The sequence below is a fragment of the Arachis ipaensis genome, chromosome B3 (genome assembly GCF_059453495.1).
Source record: "Arachis ipaensis isolate K30076 ecotype BB chromosome B3, ASM5945349v1, whole genome shotgun sequence".
NCBI classification, from domain to species: Eukaryota; Viridiplantae; Streptophyta; class Magnoliopsida; order Fabales; family Fabaceae; genus Arachis; species Arachis ipaensis.
Window position 1 is genome coordinate 1,600,351 of NC_142438.1, and position 20,170 is coordinate 1,620,520.

Consider the following 20,170-nt stretch of genomic DNA (forward strand, 5'->3'; position numbering starts at 1 on the left):
GCCCGTGCCGTCTATGGCTTATACTGTTTAATTTGTACATATTATAAGCAAGGCAACACATCTTTTATATATAATAATAAGCATATATATAGTGTTTGTATAAATTTAAGAAAGAGGTTAGGTGTAATCTACAGGACTTTTCTTTAAATAATAAATTAAAATTTATATTTATACTTATATATTTTTTAAAATTATATATACTTTTGTACTGTATTATTTATTTTTTATATATATAGTACATACTGTAAATAAATAAATAAATAAATAAATAATATATAATTATTTTATTTACAGTGATAATGAGATAAATAATATAATATAAATATATTAACAATTTAAAAAATGTATAAGTATAAATATAAAATTTAATTAATTTATTTTTTTAAAAAGCTTGTAATAATCTACTTGAGTTGGTTGGATCATTTTTTTGAATATGAGAAACATGTGTGTGTTGTGTATTATTGTGGAAAATGTGAGTGTTAGACATGGACGTGGGAACAATTTTTTCTAAAACAGGATGAAGAAATCGGATCATTTGATTTTTTTGTAAAAAAAAAAAAAAAACTTACTAATCGGACAATCCGATTAGTGTAGAAGAGGAAATTTAAATTTTGATGAAGGTAATTGAAGAATCCGATTTGTGTACTAAAAAATCGGACGATCCAATTTTTGTTCCTAACACCATAATTACGTAAAACACCTGTACATTTCATATTTACGTTCTATACCTTCCCCCTCCAATGTCTAAATTAAAAAGTGTATGTGGGATCACAATAAAATGTAAACTTAACAATCTCTTTTTCATCTTTTGACCCTGTGCTCAAATATTGGCACATTTTTTTATATAGCAAAAGAAAAACGTTGAATATTTTATTTTACTATTTTTTTTCTCATGAAAAACGTAAATGATAATGATTGGGTTATAATATATATATAAAGCCACGTCTCTAGTGGCTACGTTTTTTAGGCGACACCTATAGACAGACATGTTGGATTCATTAAAATGAAAGTGACACATAGGGTGGACCTTTCATAATAAATTGCCTCAAATGATGAATCAAATTAATTAACTACCACTGACCAAAAAATAAAAATGAGTTTAATTATTAATGTTTAATGGGGCTGGCATGGAAAAAGATCATGGAGCATGGAGGTCCTTGTACTTTTTTTTATGTGGTGTGTTATTTATAATAAAAATAAGAATGTGAATGAATTATAATAAAAATAAGAGAAGAAGAAGGAGACAAAACAACAATATTGTCAACAACTTTGTTAAAAAAAACTACATAGAAGAAGAAGTAGTGTGAAAAAAAAAAATTACATTTAACAAACTTTACTTAATTAAACTTGGTTTAAAAATTAGTTTGTCGGCTAAATTTATTGAATATTAGATCGTGTTCCATATGCTCAGATAATTAACTTGCGAATCTGATCATTAATTTAAATCCAACTCCCCATAAATGTGTGTTTGAATTATGTTTGTAAATGAAAATTTGTATAAAATTAAATTTGTCAAATTAATTTTAATTAAAAGTGAGTTGATATTAATATAATTTATGTTTGATAATTTTTATTTAAAATAGTTTATAGTAAATTAAATATTATTGTTTGAATTACATTATTTAAAATTATTTTTAGATAAAAAATTATAAAAAAGACATAAATTTAAATAATTATTTTATATTATTTTATAATTTTATTTTAAATATTTAAATAAATTTTAATATTTTTTTAATATTCTCAGTATTTTTTACTCTAATAGAATTAATAAAATCATAATATAAAACAAAAAAAATATTTCATACAAAAAAAAAACAATAACAATTAAAAAATTTATATAAACAAAAAATAATATGCATGGAAGAGTATTGAAAAAAAAAATCATAAAATCAGTAATAAATATATGAATAATGAAAAACACAATTGGTATATAAAAATTTTTTTCACTCCAATATGAAAAAGTGAACACAAGAGTAAGAATTTGTAGCTTTTGATAAAGGTGAGTTGAAGAATAGAATCACTTCTGTATTTAGATGATAAAAAAATTGCCAAACATATAAATAAAGTATTTAAGAAATTCAAACGCATTTTTCTCTTCTCTAATGCATTTGCCAACCACACCCTAAGTTTTACTGTTTCGTTAGACTTACTGTCTTTCTTAATTTAATTTAGAATTTAGCTAATATGTATTTTAAGGATATCTACTTAGATTATTATTAATAAAAATTTTTAAATACTTTTATTTAATAAATATATTAAAATTTAAATTTTTATATTTTTAATAATATTTTTTTTAATTTATAAATTTAATATATACTTCTAGAATACCATAGATAAATCCTTTAATTTAATCCCATTGTTGGCCCTCTCTTAAATTTAATTTTCTTTGGAAGTGGGCCTTGGTCTCCTTGATCTTCCCACACTTGGAAGACAGGGTTGAGATCGGGAATGTAAAAAATGTTATCTTAAGGGGTTTTAATAAAATTTAAGTTTTGTCAATGTGTTTTAAAAGTATATTTTAAAATTTTTATAAAATCTGCAAACCGTGTTAGAAAGAACAAAGATCCCCATGATCCTTTTCAACGACCAAAAAAAAAAAAAGAGAGGTAGTTTATTCTTTATTGTGTTTAATTCAATTAAGCGAAGAGAGTTTGAATTTTGTATCTTCCAATAATGCTATTTCTCTTATAGTGAATGGTATGATGCCTTTAAAATGATGTCTAATTTATTAAAAAAAGCAAATAGATAATATTTAATAAATTTTAAATATTTTATTTTTTATTTTAAATATTTTATTTTTTATCTTTAAAAGTAAATTAGATAATTTAAGCACCATAATAAAAAACACCATAGAACTCACCTACTCTTATATATGTAAGGTTCGTTTGTTGGTGTTGTGGATTAGGCTTAGTCTTATCTCATTATTTTTTTTTTTACTATTAAGTTACAATTTCAACTAAAAAACAGAAGAAACGTAAAAGAAACTGATCTTTAATTAATTAAAATTTTTTTAGTATTATCATCAAAAATAAATAATCAATCAAAACTAATCAAGTCAAAGTCAAACACAAAACATCTTACATCAACATCAAAGCAAGACTTAAAAAATTACAAAAACACAAAAAAAAAAAAACAACTAAAACATAAAAAAGAGTTTATCCCCACTTAAATTTAAACACACTAAATATTTACCTTTGAGCTACTAACATAGCAAGATTTTTATCTTTCAAAAAATTCATAGACTTTCAATGATAAGTACTAAATCAAATATTCATATCTTATCTTCATGCAGAAATTAACACTCATAATAATAGAAGTTATTCACATCAAATGCATTATCTCCTCTTAACATCCTTCATTGACATATTTTCTTTGCTAACACCAAACAATATCCTCTCCTTATATATATAAGCCATTATTCCATACACTTCTGCCAAATAGTATATCTAATTCCAGAGTCATAGTTCCAAGTTAAGAGGAGTTAAACATTTCACTTTATATATCATATAGCAGATAACAATCTTGGTTTACGTTCTTTTATTTTCATCCATGTATACTATCTTTTTTTGATAAAATTAAAAATTATTATACCATGTTAATATTCTCATAGTTTTTTATACTCTTGCAATGCTTCTCCACTTATTTATTTATGTGGCTAAAATTTCTTAATACTCCATACTTAATTTTTAATGATTCAAGACTTTTTATCAAGTTTATCAATCTATTTTGTTCAAAATTGAGATATCAATTCTTGAAGTTTTTGTTTGTTGACCAATGTATCAAGATTTGACTCATGGTAACAATGACAAGCTCTTCTACTATTATTATAGCTTCTTCAAAAATAAATTGCACAACATTTTTTATTCTTTCTACCTTTATTGCAATATTTTTTCTAACACCCAAGAACTCACATAAAAACACCAAAAAAGATTATTTGAATTGAGAAAATAACCTCCCAAACCCATTATTTTGTTTGGAAAAAAAAGTTTGGGAGAAAAACGAAATAAATAAATAAACAGATTAATTTTCTAAATGCATATTACAAAAAAAACTTTCAAAATACTATTTTCTTCAATAATATAAAGTTTCACAAAAATTTTCAAGTAATAAAAGGTGAACTCTCAATTTTTTTCCTTTTTCTTGTTGTTGGATATCTCGTTCGTACACATATTTTTTTTTTGTTTTTCGAGCCTACAGAGAGTTACAGACAGAATTCGAAAAGGTTAAATCTTTGATGATTTTATCATACATAATTGAGTTACGAAAATTTCTAGATAAATATTCTACATCTGAATTAAAATTTTTTTTGTTAAAAAATCTCTTATAAAAATCATACTAAAAAAAGAAACAAAAGTAATATAAAAACTACAAACCCTAATAACTAATTATCTTCTTCCTAAAACTACACAGTACCCCTCAAGTTCAATTCTCCTTTGTTATGAAGTCATTTTTTCAAAAAGTCTAAATTAAAAGAAAAAAAAGTACATAAATATTTATATTTTTAATACAATTTTTCGTATAAAAGTTTTATTTTAAATTTGTATGAATTTTAATTTTTATGTATGTTTTTTTATTTATTTATGCTAAATTATTTTTTTTAGATCAACAAAAATTGAATTTTAGATCTTTAAATTATAAAAACTCAGATATTTTACCGTAAAATTGCTTCATTAATTCTTCAATATATTGTCGCTAATAATCTAGTACAACTCACTTGTAGATCATTTTATTAGTTGTGTGCACGTGGATAATTAAGTTAACATAATTCGTTGTCTTGTAAGACCTTAATTTTTATTACAATATTACATTATATTAAATATTGCTCAAGCTAACAATATTCTATGTTCGGGAATATGTTTTATTTCCACCTTAAAATTTTACCATTTTTATGTTTAATTAACTTAATTAGTATGTATACAGAAAAAAACATGTATCTACTACTACTTTGATAATTGATGGGAGTGTTACCAAAACATAATCTGATTTGGTTAGTTATAAGAGAGATTCGGTTACTTAGTCAGCAAGGCATCCAATAAAAGGTAACTAACTCTTTATTGATTGTTCATCCGATTCTAATTCGTTGAAGTAATCTTCAGAGATAGGTATCCTCTTCCTTTCAATTTGAGAAATCTTTTTCTTATATCTTACCAACTCTTTTGTTGGTTTTCATAATGAGAATTCTAACTCAGATTTACGTAACTTTTCTCCGTTGTCTTGGCTATCAAATTCAGGAACTATGAATTAATCGAAGATTGGAACATCGAACGTCTTAGTTCTTTATATACTGCATTGTAACATTCTTTTACAATAACTAATAAGAACAATCATACAATTCAGTTTCTCTTCTTCTTCATTCCTTCTTCATTTTTTTTTAATTAGTGTCACTACAAGAAAGAAGACATTAATGACATTTTTTTAAGATTTTACAACAGTTTCAAACCGTCACTAAATAAATTTGTAGTGCTTTAAAAATGGATACCTTTCAAGATGCCGACAAACAAATTTGCAGTGATTTCTAACAACTCGTAGTATAATTGTTGCTATTTTTTTATTGGTCTTAAAAAATAAAATTACAGTAATCTTAAATTGCTGCAATTTATTTTTTTAAATTACGACAATTTTAAACTGCTGCAATTTTTTACATGATATTAAAATTAAATTGATAATAAACTAAAATAATTTGTATTATTTTTTTTACTATAAATTATACATGATTAATTAAAGTTAAGATAATTGCATAAGGGTACACTAAATCGACAATACTAAGTTCATAGTTAATTACAAATTGTTAACCACTATCCTTAATCAAATTATTGCATAAAAAATTCACCATATAGAACCACTTATTTTCAAGCAATTAATATCACATATAATAACATACATAAATAACTGAAATGGATGAAAATCTAACAACTTCAAAACAAAAATGTATTAACAGACAAATGAATTGACACCTTTTGGTTAACTCCAACTAGATCTATAAAAAAAGATATGAGTAATTATTCATTTGTAGCTTTATCAAACTAACCTAATCTTTTATGAGTAGAATATTAGTTTATATATATTTTAGTTAGAATCATGAACACTTTAATATTTCATTATTAGAATTACCATCGTATTAATCTTTCATGGTAAGAAAATGATAAATTACTCCAATAATAAGCAATTATTATTTCCTTGAGTTACCAAAACTAAACATTTATTAGTGGTACAAAAATGAAATATCACGTTCGTTTTATATATAACAAGCGAAAATGTTTGATAATAAAAAAATTTAACTAACCAAAATCAACCAAAACTTGTTCTATTTAATATTCATTAATTACTACTACAACAATTAATAAATATAAATAAGACAAGTTTTAACTGTTTTTTTTTTATTTTTCTGTAGCATTATCGATAATAAATTTCACCACCATACAAGAGAAACAAGGTAAAAACTCAGCTGAAGTCGACTTCATGTGAAGTTGATACCTGAAAGCTGTTATGAAAATTTAGTCAAATCAGTCAAATTATTTAACGGCTCTCAGGTATCAACTTCACGTAAAGTCGACTGTACCTGAGTTTCCACCGAGAAACAAAGTCTATTACATGTAACAAAGTTATTTCCACAATAAATAAGATAAAACAAAGTCTTAAAAATCATCAAGACCCTCACAAACATATCTTGATTTTAATCAAAGAGAAAATGGTATGGGATGAAGATGAAGTGGCACTTTCTTGCTAACAGTGATCCCAGACATTTCAGTCATGTCTATGTCTTGCACTAGTTCACCATTTTCATTAGTAGGTAGCTTCCAATCAAACCAATATAAAAGATTAGCAAGAATAATTTCAGTGGAAGCAATTCCAAATGAAATTCCAGGACAACCCCTTCTTCCGGTACCAAATGGCAATAATTGGAAATCTTGTCCTTTATAATCAATTTGTATATTTTCAAATCTTTCAGGAATGAACTCTTCAGGATTCTCCCATAATTCAGGGTCCCTATGAATTGCCCAAACATTATAATATACAGTTGTTTTTGAAGGAATATCATAACCTTTTACTTTTGCATTTGATGTTGTTTGTCTAGGAACCAAGATAGGAACAGGTGGATGTAACCTAAGACCTTCTTTGATCACACATTTCAAATACTTCATTTCATTTATATCATTTTCATCTACCTTTGATTTGTTACCAACAATTCTCCTTATCTCTTCTTGAAATTTCTTCATGGTATTTGGGTTCCTAAGGAGCTCAGTAAAAATCCATTCCAAATTTGTTGAAGTAGTATCACTCCCTCCAACAAACATGTCCTACAATTAATAAAATGAAATAAATTAATTATAGAAACCATAATATTAGAAAAAAAAAAAACAACAGACAGAATTTGTCTTGTTTAATATTTATTAGGGTAAAGTATATTTTTTGTCCCTGAAATTTTATAAAAGTTTCAAAAATATCCCTAAGTTTTATTTTGTTTTAATTTTGTCCCAAAAGTTTTCGATTTGCATGAAATATACCCCTAACGGTTATTTTTTTAAAAAATTTAAGATCAATTCAACAACAATTTCATAAGAACAACCCTCAATACAAGCAAATCAAGCATAATTTTCATGCATTATTGTTAGATTGGTCTTAAATTTTTTGAAAATTTAGCCATCGAGGGCATATTTGATACAAATCGAAAACTTTTGGGACAAAATTGAAACAAAATAAAACTTAGGGATAATTTTGAAACTTTTATTAAACTTTAGGGACAAAAAGTATACTTTACCCTAAAATATTGTTAGAATTAATAAATATTAAATAAAATAAAATTTTATTATTTTTGGTTAATTTATTTTTATTACCAAATATTTTCATTAAAGAAAATGATGTTATTTGACATTTAAAGTAGTTGTTAGTTAAACACCACACATAATTTAAATTATTGAAGGTAATAAAAATAGATTTTTAATAATAAAGAATAAAGTGAAAAATGGAACAAAATATAAAAAGTGTTATAATAATATATACTGATCATACACCAAATATTTGATTTTGACACTACTGATAAAAAAATAATTGTTATTAATTAATTATGTATTTAAATTATTTTTAATTAATAAAATAAAAAAATGTATTGGCTGTTAAAAAAATATCAGTTATCATGACCAACGCGTAAATAATAGATTAACAGCAAATCTAATATGGAGTTTTTCTTTTATTTAGCTTCAACAAATCATTTAGACAATAGGTTTTTATAAAATATGTCATAATTACATAAGTGTATTGCATGTTACTTCCTCCAATTTCTAGGTGTACTTACACATCTAGGAGTGTACACATACATGTGCAATGATGTATTTTTTAATTTGACAAATTAAAAATTAATTTATCATAAAACTAAACTTTATTTAACTAAGAGTTTGTTGTATCAACAAATTGTTACATACACAAAATAAAATTTAAATTTTTAATATTTATTTAAATAAATTAATAACTAATTATTAGATCAACCTAAATTTATTTAAAATTCAACCAAAAAACTTTAAAAAATAAGGGTAACTTAGCTACCACAAAACTATGTTTTTTTTATACATATGCAATGATTTAATACGTTTGCTTACTAGTATTATTAAGGCATTAATTAAAGTCTTAAAAGCGATAGAAACTGCACTAATTATGAATTGTTTTATAAAAAAGTTTAGAGGTCGATACTTTTATTAAAAATTAGCCAACCCTTAATCTGTAAGAAAAAGTGAATAATCTCATACCATTAGATATAATCTCACACCATTAAAAATACTTATAATAGCTAATTAATAATTACAAATCACAAAATCTACTGACCTTCTAATTTTTCTTGATTTATTTTCGTTTTTTATTTTCATTTTTCATAAGAAAATCTTTAAAAAAAATTAATAATTATTCACGAGAAGGGAAGAGAAGAACAAACCATTAGCATTGCTTTGAGATCTTCTAGAGTGAGTTCAAATTCAAGCAAACCCTTGTCTTGAAGATGAAGAAGTATATCCACAAAGTCTTTATTATCATCCTCACCATCATTCTTTTTATTGTTCTTATGCTCTTCAATTACCCCATTCAAGAAAGAATCTAATTCTACAAAGGTAGCATTAAATTCAGAAATCAAGCCTCTAACAACATCAATCCAACCCAATGTAGGAAAGAAATCACCAACACAAAATTCAGTGAGTTGCCCCATCACCTTCCTCCCAAGCTCTCCAAAGCTTCCATGTCCACTCCCATCTGGGATATCATACTTTTGTCCAAGAACACATCTTGAAACAATGTTGTTTGATGTAGCAATCATCAACTCACTAAGATTAATCACAAAAGATGACGGCGATTCGTCGTCTCTTGAACACGCTTTACTAATAGTATCAACCAGTTCTACAACTTCTTGATCTCTTATTGGGAGAAAGGATTTAACCCTTTTGAGACTTAGAAGTTCGAGAACACAAACTTTTCTTTTCTGTCTCCATTCTTCGCCGTAGGGCATAAACCCTAGATCTTTACAACCATAAAGAAAGATGTTTGCGGCCGTAGTTTGGGGACGGTTTGAAAAAATAATATCTTGGTTTTTGACGATTTCTTTGGCTATTTTCGCCGACGAAACCACTAGTGTTGGGATTTGCCCTAGCTGAAGGAACATGAGAGGGCCATGCTTGTTGGAGAGTTCTTTGAAAGAACGGTGTGTCAAGGTTCCTAATTGGTGAAGGTTTCCAATGAAAGGTAGCTTTGGTGGTGATGGTGGAAGATTAATGGATTTGTTTCTTTTTCTTGTGATGATGAGATTAAGCACAAGAAGGATGCTAATGGTGCCAACTAGAATTGAAAGGTAAAGGGTTGAGTTAAGCTCACATGGCAATTGCTTTAGAACATATGCAATTGGTGCCATTCTTCCTTCACTACTTCTTCCAAAATTTTTTAGGATATCTATGTATTGAAATAACCAATTTGTCACTAGTTAAAGAATAATGTTAAAGGGTTATTAGAATTTATTTTTTTTTAGTTATTGGTTAGCATCAATTTTAAAAGGAAAAATATAGGGTATTAATATAATACCTATCAACTTATTACTAACAATAATTAATTATTATATTTTAAATATATGTATAAGAAGATACATCTAAGAAATATATATAAAGACATTTTTATTAGACACAATTATAAAAAAGATATTTTTATTAGACACATCTACAAAGACACTTCTATTAAATACAATTATAAACAATAGTTGGTAGAAGTTGGCAAATATACTGTTGGTAATGTAGCGAGATTAATTTTAAAAATATGAGATAAAGTATCTTCTTGAATTATTAAACTAAAAGAATTAGACTAAAAAAATTAATGAGTTGATGGTTAAGTGATGGCCAAAAATAATAAATCCAGATAGTCCCCTAACATTTCTCCTAGTTAAATTATTACTTGGATCGGATATGTGAAATAAAAAAAATTAATTATTTTGTTTGTCTCTATAATTTTACTAATTTTTTTATTAGATTTTTATTTTTTTTTCTTTTTAATTAGATCTCTACACTACTTTTAATTTTGTAATTAGGTCCTTTTCGTATAAAAAAAAATAAAATTAATAAAATATTCTTTTCAAAAAATATATGATTAAAGATCTAATTAAATTTTTAATTATAGATACTTTTAATTTGAGAAAAAATATTTTTTTTAATTCTAATATTTTTTTTATACAGGCGAAGATCTAGTTATAAAATTAAAAAAGAAGTGTAAGAACCTAATTTAAAAAAAAATATAGTGACATAATTATAAATTTAGTGAAATTATAGAGACTAATATAATAATTAAATTATAAAAATTAAGTTAGAATAATTGAAGGTGAGTGCGGATTGTCTTTAAAAGTAGAGGTGAATGCGGATCGGATCGGATTGGATTAGATATGGCCAAAATTTTAATCCGATTTGCACTAAAATCATCGGATCCAATATCCGCAAATTTTAAGTTTGGATCTGATTCGATCCAATCCGATCCGCACATTTACGGATCGGATCGGATCGGATATCGGATATATCCGTAAAATACAAAAATATTTTTAAAAGCTTATTTTTATTAAAAAATATCAATAAAATTTATTTTTTCTATTCTTTTAAATATGTTTACTCTTAAAATAATATTAAACATACATTTCTTAAATAATAAATTAAAATAATACAACATATATGATAATTATTAGTTGAAATAAAATATAAAAAAATATTAATTTATTTATTTCTTTATTTTTGCGGATACGCAGATATGCGGATCAGATATGCGAATATCTACACAAAATCCATAATTTAATCCGATTAGTTTACAGATCTGATCTGATCCGATCCGATAACCTTGTGGATCGGATCCATATCCATAATTTTCAGATCGAATTCGAATAAATACCGCGGATATGCGGATTAGATCCGATCCATGAACACCTCTATTTAAAAGTTTATACTAAAAAAACCTTTAAATTAAAACAACATGAAATAAACTAACTAAAGGCAATAGGGGTGTCCATGGATCGGATCGTATCCGCGGTAAATATCCGCATCCGATCTGAAAATTACAAATACGATCCGATCCGCAAATTGATCGGATCGGATCGCGGATATCTGCTCTACATCCACGTATCCGATCCACGAATCTGCAGATCTGCACTATAATAATTAAAAACTAAATAAATATATATATGTTTGGTATTATATTTACTTGTTTGTATGTTTTAGTTAGTAATTATTATTCATATATTGTATTATTTTATTTTTGTTATTTAGATAGAGTTTGATTAAAAATATTTTAGGAATAAATAAGTTTAAAAGTATGAAAGAAATATTTTTATCAAATTCTTTTACATAAAAATATGATTAAAAAGAGAAGGTTTAATTATGCAGATATATCTGATATCCGATCCGATCCGCAAATGTGCGGATCGGATCGGATTGGATCGAATCCGACACTAAAAAATGCAGATATCATATCCGATCTGATTCGATAAAAATTGTGCGAATCGAATCAAATTTTTGGCCATATCATCCGATCCGATCCGCGTACACCCCTAAACGCAAGAGCAATTAGGGTGGGAATCAGAATTATGTTTTATATTCCCTCGTGACACTTGGTATGTGTTTTATATTTGGATCATATTTGGTTATCATGACAACGTATATTGGCACTAAGAACTTTATAACCAAAAAGTTGAGAATTTAATCTCTAGTGAACACTAAAAATAAAAAAATAACATAAGATAAATAATAATAAAAAAATCTATATAAAAATTAAATAAACTCAAAAAAAGATTATTTAAACAAAATATTAAAAATATAATTATTTATATTATATTTTTTTATCAGTTTAAACTTTTTTAAAAAACTAACATCACCATAAAATTATTGAAGACTGAGAACAACTATATGGCGGAAAAACTTCCCCTTAATTTATATATAAATACAAATTTTAGGTTCATTATGTTTTAAAGATATAAATTAAAGCAAAATTTTGTACCAATGTTTAAATTATGGACAAATTATATAGTCATATAACCGTACAGAAACAATTATAATTATGTTGCGATTGATTTTGAGAATATGACAAGACAAAACATTAAGAATAAGATACAAAAATAAAAATATAAAATTAATATTTTTATATTTTATTTTTTAATAAATTAAAATAAATTATAAAAATTTAATTTATTTTTATTTTTTTATCTAAAAATTAAAAAAAATGAAATATAATTATAAAAAATTAATAAAAATAATAAAAAAATAAATTATATATTTTTTGTTAATATTTCTATATTTTTTTATTAAAATAAATATAAAATATACTAACTTAATATTTTTTAATATATTAGTGTAGATGATTTTTTTTTTTTTTTGGACAGTGTCAGGCCTACAAAGGGCCAAAAAAACAAAAAACCAGGTGGACCATCCCAGACCCACCCGATCCGGAAACAAATCCATCAGCTCCCTTATGCGCCGATCCTGCTAAGATTGCCAATGACGCCCAAACCCACTCTGCTGCTACCATGGAGAGCATAGGTCAACAATCTCACATTGGTGAGGTATCACTGCAAGACAATATGGCCAAATCACATTGAGAGCTTGGTCATATAGTTGCCTTCCAAGCAATGTCATTATCACAAGTGCATTGCACATGCTTGGTCATGATAGTCCAAAAAAGCAAAAGAGGGCTTTTCTTTTCTTATTAGCTCCCTGCTGAAACAACATTGCAGCGGCAAGCATGCTAGGGCGGTACATCTGCTATTGTTGAAGCAAGGCCTGTAGCATTAGGAATTGTTGTTGTTGTTGCTATCATCCTCTCCGACGGTGCAGTCCTTGCAGAAACAACCTTGCAACTGCTCCAAATGTTAGTCAAGAGGAGAGCTTCCTCCTAACTGCACCAATCCGAGGAGAGATGCTGTGCTTGTCATCAAAGATCTTGAGCTAGCCAGCAAGAAGGACGTCTTCATCAACACTCCGCAACGTTGAGCAGCACACAATGCAACCACCCTCAGGATGCATGCAGACTCATTGCCTTAGGACAGACAGACTTTGGGCTGAAAAGAGCCTCCTCTAGAAGATCTGGACAACCCAACCTGAAACCTACAGCAGGCTTCAAAGTCATCATTGAGAAACTCCAATCTATTGCCCAACAAGAAATTCACCCTTCCTTTCTTTAAACAACTGCAGATCCAACATGCCTTCCCACACTCTTTTAAGTGCCGCCCCTCCTCCCCTAGGGACACCAAAATAACCCAGATCCAAACAAGGAAAGCATTAGAACAATAAAGTTGCTATTCCACAATCTCCCCATAGTGGAGGTGCCAAAATCCATTTCTAAATTACCCTCGAACTCTCAACCTATAAAGGAAGTAAGTTTTCTCCTGAATTAATTAATTCATAACCAGTTCAAAACAAATTACATGCTCATGATCTGTTTGTCAATTGCAGTGACGTGTACTTCTCTTTTTGCAAAATGGACGTGATGATTTGTGGCTTGCACCTGAGCCAATTCTGATGCAGAGAACCGTTGGCTGTAAGCTTGGCTACTTCATGCGCTAAGGCATTCCCTTCTCTAGGAGCCCAGGTAAACCCACAATTTGAAATATTTCGTGCTAAATCCAAAATATCATCCAAAATAACTTGAAACTCTGCAATTGTTGCCTTTGATTTTAGAGCTTGGATGAGAATTAAACTGTCAGATTCAAAGATAACTCTTTCCAGTTGAAAGTTCTTTGCTATTATTAGACCTTCCCTAACTGCTAATGCTTCCGCAGCTAAAGGCGAGGTAGCCGCTATTTTAGAGTTAGAGGCTGTGAGAAGGTTACCAACGTGGTCTCTGAAAACAGCTGCTGTTGCACCTCCATGAAGCACTTCAAAGAACGCTGCATCAACATTACACTTAACCCATCCTGGCGGAGGCGGTCTCCAGGTAACCTTTCTAACTGTCTTTCTATCAATAACGGAACAAATAGCTGGTTCTTCTGCCATTTCTGCAAAATCTGTTTCCATCTGTTTAGCCCTGTAGATTACCAATGAAGGACTAGGTTTAGACCTCTGATGTACTGCTTGATTTCTTTCTTTCCACACCTCCCAAGCCAAAAAACCAACTCTGCTGATACACAGTTCATAATCAGTTCCTGTACACTCCTTCATATTTTTAAAAAGCTCCATTATCCATTTTCCAAAAGATGAGACTGTATGAGGCGTAGGACAGCACTGAATTTGAGCTCCAAACCACGCAGCCCTTGTCCAAGGGCAAAGCAGCAACGCATGCTCAGTGGACTCGGGTTCCTGCGAACAAATAGCACAGATAGGAGTGTTAGAAATTTTTTTATTATAAAGATTTTGAAAGACCGGTAATGTGTTATGTGAGGCCCGCCATAGAAACGATCTTATCTTTTGAGGCACTTTTAATTTCCAAATATCCGTCCACAAGTCCCTGAAGTCATCACTAGTTGAAGGGCTATTGTTATTATCAATACTCATCTCTTTCCTGGCAACATAGTATCCCGTCTTTATAGTATATTTCCCATCTGTTTTAAAAGGCCAACAAAACTTGTCTTCTCTACCAATAATACTTACCGGGGTTCTAATGATCTTCCCTATGGTATCTCCATCAAAACGTTTTCTCAACTCGTTCATATTCCACCCCTGTCCCTGAGTAATTAGCTCCTTTACAAAAGTGACGTCATGATTCGTAACCTGAGGACTCCTCTGAATGTTCAAAATCCAGTTATCCTCCAGGATTCTCACTTTCTCTCCATTCCCAATCGACCATCTCCCATTCCTCAAAAGGAAATCCTTACCATATACAATACTTTTCCAGATCCAAGAAGCCCCCCTTCTTGCCTTGGTTCCCTTAAAACCCTCATTCGGAAAATACACAGCCTTAAGCACCTGAACCCACACCGCATTAGGGCATTCAAAAATTCTCCATGCCTGTTTTGCCAAGTGTGCTATATTTTGACTATAGAAATCCTTAAAACCAATTCCTCCATCCCTTTTGCTAGCACAGATTTTATCCCAACTCTTCCAATAGATACCCCTATCCTTACCAGTGGAGGACCACCAAAACTTAGCCACTTTCTGACTAAGACGACGACAAAAACCTTTAGGAAAGAGAACAACGTTCATAGCATAGGCAGGTATCGCTTGAATAACCGATTTGATGAGAACCTCCTGCCCAGACTGACTAAGGAGTTTTTCTTTCCAACCTCGAAGCTTATCAAACACTCGCTCTTCAATCCAGCTCAGAGCTTTATTCTTAGATCTGCCCCACTGAGCCGGAAGACCAAGATACTTACCTGGTTTATCCCAGGCAGGCAACCCTAAGATCTCCTCTATTTCTACTCTATTTCTGATCGGTATCTGGTTGCCGAACGTAATCCCAGACTTGTCAACATTTATTCGCTGCCCCGAGGCTTCCGTATACATATTTAAAATAGTAATGAGTTGATAAATCTCCTCCTCACTATCCTTCGAGAAAATAATACAATCATCCGCAAAAAGGAGATGAGAAATGGGTGGAGCAGTAGGGGCAATTCTGACACCAGAGATTCTACCTTCTTCTTGAGCCTTATTCATAAGGATGGTAAAAACTTCAGCTGCTATGATAAACAGGTATGGCGATAGGGGGTCTCCCTGCCTTAGTCCCCTCTGAGGCACAAAACTACTTGACAAAATACTATTGATCTTAATTCTATAAGAGACCTGTGAGACACAACTCATAATCATTTTAACCCAATGCGAACTAAACCCAAAAGCTTTCAGAGCAGCCTCTAGGAATGGCCATTCAACCCTGTCATAGGCTTTGTTCATATCAATCTTAATGGCTAAGTTCCTAGAAGCATGCTGCCCTTTTTGATTTAAAGCGTGAAACATTTCCTGCACTATTACCATGTTATCCTGAATGAGGCGTCCCCCCACAAAAGCACTCTGGATAGGAGATATAATCGTATCTATTAATCTTCTAAGCCTAATAACTAACAGCTTAGAAATGATCTTATATATAAAATTACAACAACTAATCGGTCGAAGCTGATTGAGAGTTTCTGGGTAATTGGTCTTAGGAACCAAGACTATAATAGTATCTCCGATGCTCTTAGGTAGGATCCCTTCCCGAAAAAAAGTCTTGACAACTTCACAAACCTCCTTCTCAACAATCGCCCAATGCTTTTGAAAAAACAGACCGTTTAAACCATCTGGACCTGGCGCCTTAAGACTTCCAAGGCTAAAAGTAGCTTCTTTGATTTCCTGATCAGAGACCTCTTCCATAAGCTCTCGATTCATATCATCAGTCACTCTAATAGGAATTTTGTTAATGCATTCAGACATAGCAAGGTTACCTGAAGCTTTAAAAAGATTCTGAAAATGAAGAACTGCCAGCTTAAGAATATCATTCTCCCCACACACCCATTCTCCACTAGTATCCTTCAATCTCTCAATCCTATTCCTGTCCCTTCGTTGAATGGTAGAGGCATGGAAAAAAGCAGTATTCTTGTCACCAAATTTCAGCCATTTCACTCTAGATCTTTGACCCCAATACTTTTCCTCTTGTTTCCATAATCTATTAATCTGCACTTTCATTGTATTAATTTCCTGTTGCTGATTCTCGGAATATTCTGCTTCCTCTGCTTGTTTAAGATTATGCATTAGTTTCTGTATTTCGACATCTGCCCTCTTAAAGTTAACCTTACTCCATTTGATCAAATCCTGCTTACAATTATTCATCCTTCGAGTTAAATTAGTCCAATGATCAACCGTACTATTACAAACACTGTTCCATCCTCTCCTTATGACATTGCTACAATCAGCATGGTCAGCCCAAAAAGCCTCAAATTTAAAGCATCTGCACCTTACTCCTCTGGGTTTAACATTGAGAACTAAAGGCGTATGATCAGAGCTAATAGCTGGTAAAGCTGAAAGAGTGGCATGTTGGAAAGCTCTTCTCCATTCCCAATTAGCAAGAACTCTATCTATCCTCTCTTTAGTAACAAATTCATTCCTTGGGTTACTAAACCATGTGTATCTAGTCCCTTGCAACTCCAAGTCTATGAGAGCATTGCTATCTACAAAGCGCCTAAAAGCATCGATCTGACTACTTGGTTTTGGATGCAATCCTACTTTCTCATGCTGTGCAATTACATCATTAAAGTCTCCAATAAAAGCCATTGGAACATCCAAATTATTATTTGCATAAGTTAACTCTCTCCATAACTCCTTTCTTCTCTTGTAATCAGGATGGCCATAAACAAAAATTCCATCCCAATCTTTATCATTAGTAGTGCTGATCTGAGCTTTAATAAAGTTATCACACCAAGCATAGACATTAATATTTATATTACTTTTCCAAAAAAGACACAGCCCCCCGGACAACCCCCGGGATTCCACACAAAACATATTAACAAAGCCCAACATTCTCCTAATCCTAACACAACTAAGATTGCTAGCTTTAGTCTCCATAAGAAACAAAATGGACGGCCTGAGAGATTTACAAATATTTCTTAGTTCAGACACCGTCGAAGGGGCCGCCATCCCACGACAGTTCCAACTGACAACAATCATGGCTGCTGGTGGGGCATGATAAGGCCCGCCTCCTCAGCCACAACTGTTCCAGTTTCGTCTTTGAACTTCTTACCTGATTTTTCCATTATTAGTTGTTCGTCATCTTCCATCTTGTCTACATAGACTGGTAGGCTGCTTGTATCCCTTCTCCTTTTAGCGTTCAGATTCAACCCCATGTCAAAAGCCAGCTCCAACACATGTTGATTTTCGTTCCTCTGCTCCGACACAGCAGCAAGCTGCTCTTTCATATCTTGCTTTTCCTCAGCTAGTTCAACATAATACTCCTCCCCATTTTCCATTCGTTGAATCATGGTTCTACCAGCTGCAGTAATGGTCCTCTTCATTTTAAGTTTTTCCCTATAGCTCCACAACTGACCTCCGCCATGCTTTATAATTCGTGTCTCCTTCTCTGATTGCTTATTAAAATCCATAACGCCATATTGATAAATTTGGGGTTCTTTCTTGCCAAAAAGCATCTCCAATTCTTCCCTGATTGTTAACTTTTTGGGATACTCCGAAGCACCTTGCTGCACTTGTTGGCACTCAAACGAAACCTCCATCTGCTTCAGCTCATTGAAATGCCCCTCATTCAGCCTTGTTTCGGTACCAAAAGGTTGGTGCTTCATGTTCTCCCCGACTTGAAGATGCTCCTGACACCCCTCTTTAAAAGATTGAAACTTACAAGGTCTAGAACCCTGCTGCTCCCTAGAAAGTGTGGCATTGGGCATAAAAGCAGAGTTTACTTCACCAACCTCTTGGAGCTTATCTTTACCTTTTGTAATGTCAGCTTTAATATTTGGAGATTTGTCACCCCTTCTCAACGCTTTCCCATGTGAAGACATAAGTTTGATTAGTACATTTTGTAAGACATCTTCAACATGCTGTCTAGATCCCTGGCTCTCCCTATCTAACCCCGCCTGTTGCTCAGAATTTGCTTTGAGGTCCCTCTGAAGCTCTGCTTCTAATCCCCTGCCCGTACCACTCTCTGCTTCCGACTGATCCTTCATACACTGCATCCTTACACGTTCCCCCTCACAATCCTGCTTAGCCTCAGACCATTCCCTGTTCATTGCTTTGTCATCCTGCTCCGTTTCCTTGGCTAAGATGGCCCTAGCTCGACTAACCCCCAAACCCAGCCCATACCTTGGTTTCGTGTGGTCCCAGCTAGCCATTGCCATTGGATTCTTACATTCCTTCTTAGTATGACCCAGAATTCCACAATTCAAACAGTAACTGTCTTGGATCCTCTCATACTTGAAGTCGACCCAAACAGTTTGATGATTTTGTGTTGCTAACCAGAAGCCAGTTGGCAGAGGTTTAGTGATATTCATTGTGACCCTCACCCTCAAGAACGTTCTCTGTAGTGTATCGTTTAATCTAGGATTTTCTGTTTCCATTACAGCACCTATTTTCTTGCCAATAATCTCTGCTGTTTTTCTTGTTATATAATTAAGTGGAAGTCCATGTATTTGTATCCATAATTCCATATACCTATGATCCACCTCATAGATTGACTCACGTCCATTCCATGTCTGCAGGTTAAGAAGATTCCCTCGAATACTCCAGGGGCCTCCGTTACGTATGTGGATCCCTTTCCGCGCATCTTTAAAGCTGATCAGCACTTTATTCCTACCGACATCGGAGATAGCTACACCTTGCGGATGACCCCAAATCCCCATAATAGCAGCTTTGCAGGTGCTGAAGCTAACTTCTTTGTCCGAAAGAATCTTCCCCACCATGTTCAGGTTCTCTGGAGCAAAGCTGACATCTTCTTCTGGGTCAATGGAAATAACTTTGCCTTCAACAGATTGTTCCTCTTTGTAGGCCATATGTAGTATTGTGATAATAAGAGAAAGAAGCTAGAAATAAAAGTTTGCACAAAAGTAAGGATAGTACGCAGGTAAGTACAAAACCTTATTTCAGGAAAACTCTCCAGAAGAGAGAAAAGTTCTCCATGAGAGAGATAAGGCGGTTCTGCAAACCGAAAGATTAATTAGTGTAGATGATTTTGATAACCAGTTCAGATCTGATGTGGACCCAAAACATTTCTTGGGCCCTTGCTAGGTTCCTTCACCTTTTAGGCAAATCACACGTGTTGGGTGATATAGTAA

General features: G+C 31.1%; 1 protein-coding gene across 1 annotated transcript; it reads right to left on the reverse strand.

Moving 5' to 3' along the window:
• Positions 1–6,572: 6,572 nt before the first annotated feature.
• On the reverse strand, positions 6,573–9,892 carry LOC107629376 (phenylacetaldehyde oxime monooxygenase CYP71AN24-like). The gene is made up of 2 exons (XM_016332157.3): positions 8,924–9,892; positions 6,573–7,298 (listed from the first exon to the last, which is right to left on the reverse strand). The coding sequence occupies exons 1-2, from the start codon at positions 9,884–9,886 to the stop codon at positions 6,678–6,680; spliced, it is 1,584 nt and encodes a 527-aa protein (XP_016187643.1). The 5' UTR covers positions 9,887–9,892; the 3' UTR covers positions 6,573–6,677.
• Positions 9,893–20,170: the final 10,278 nt, after the last annotated feature.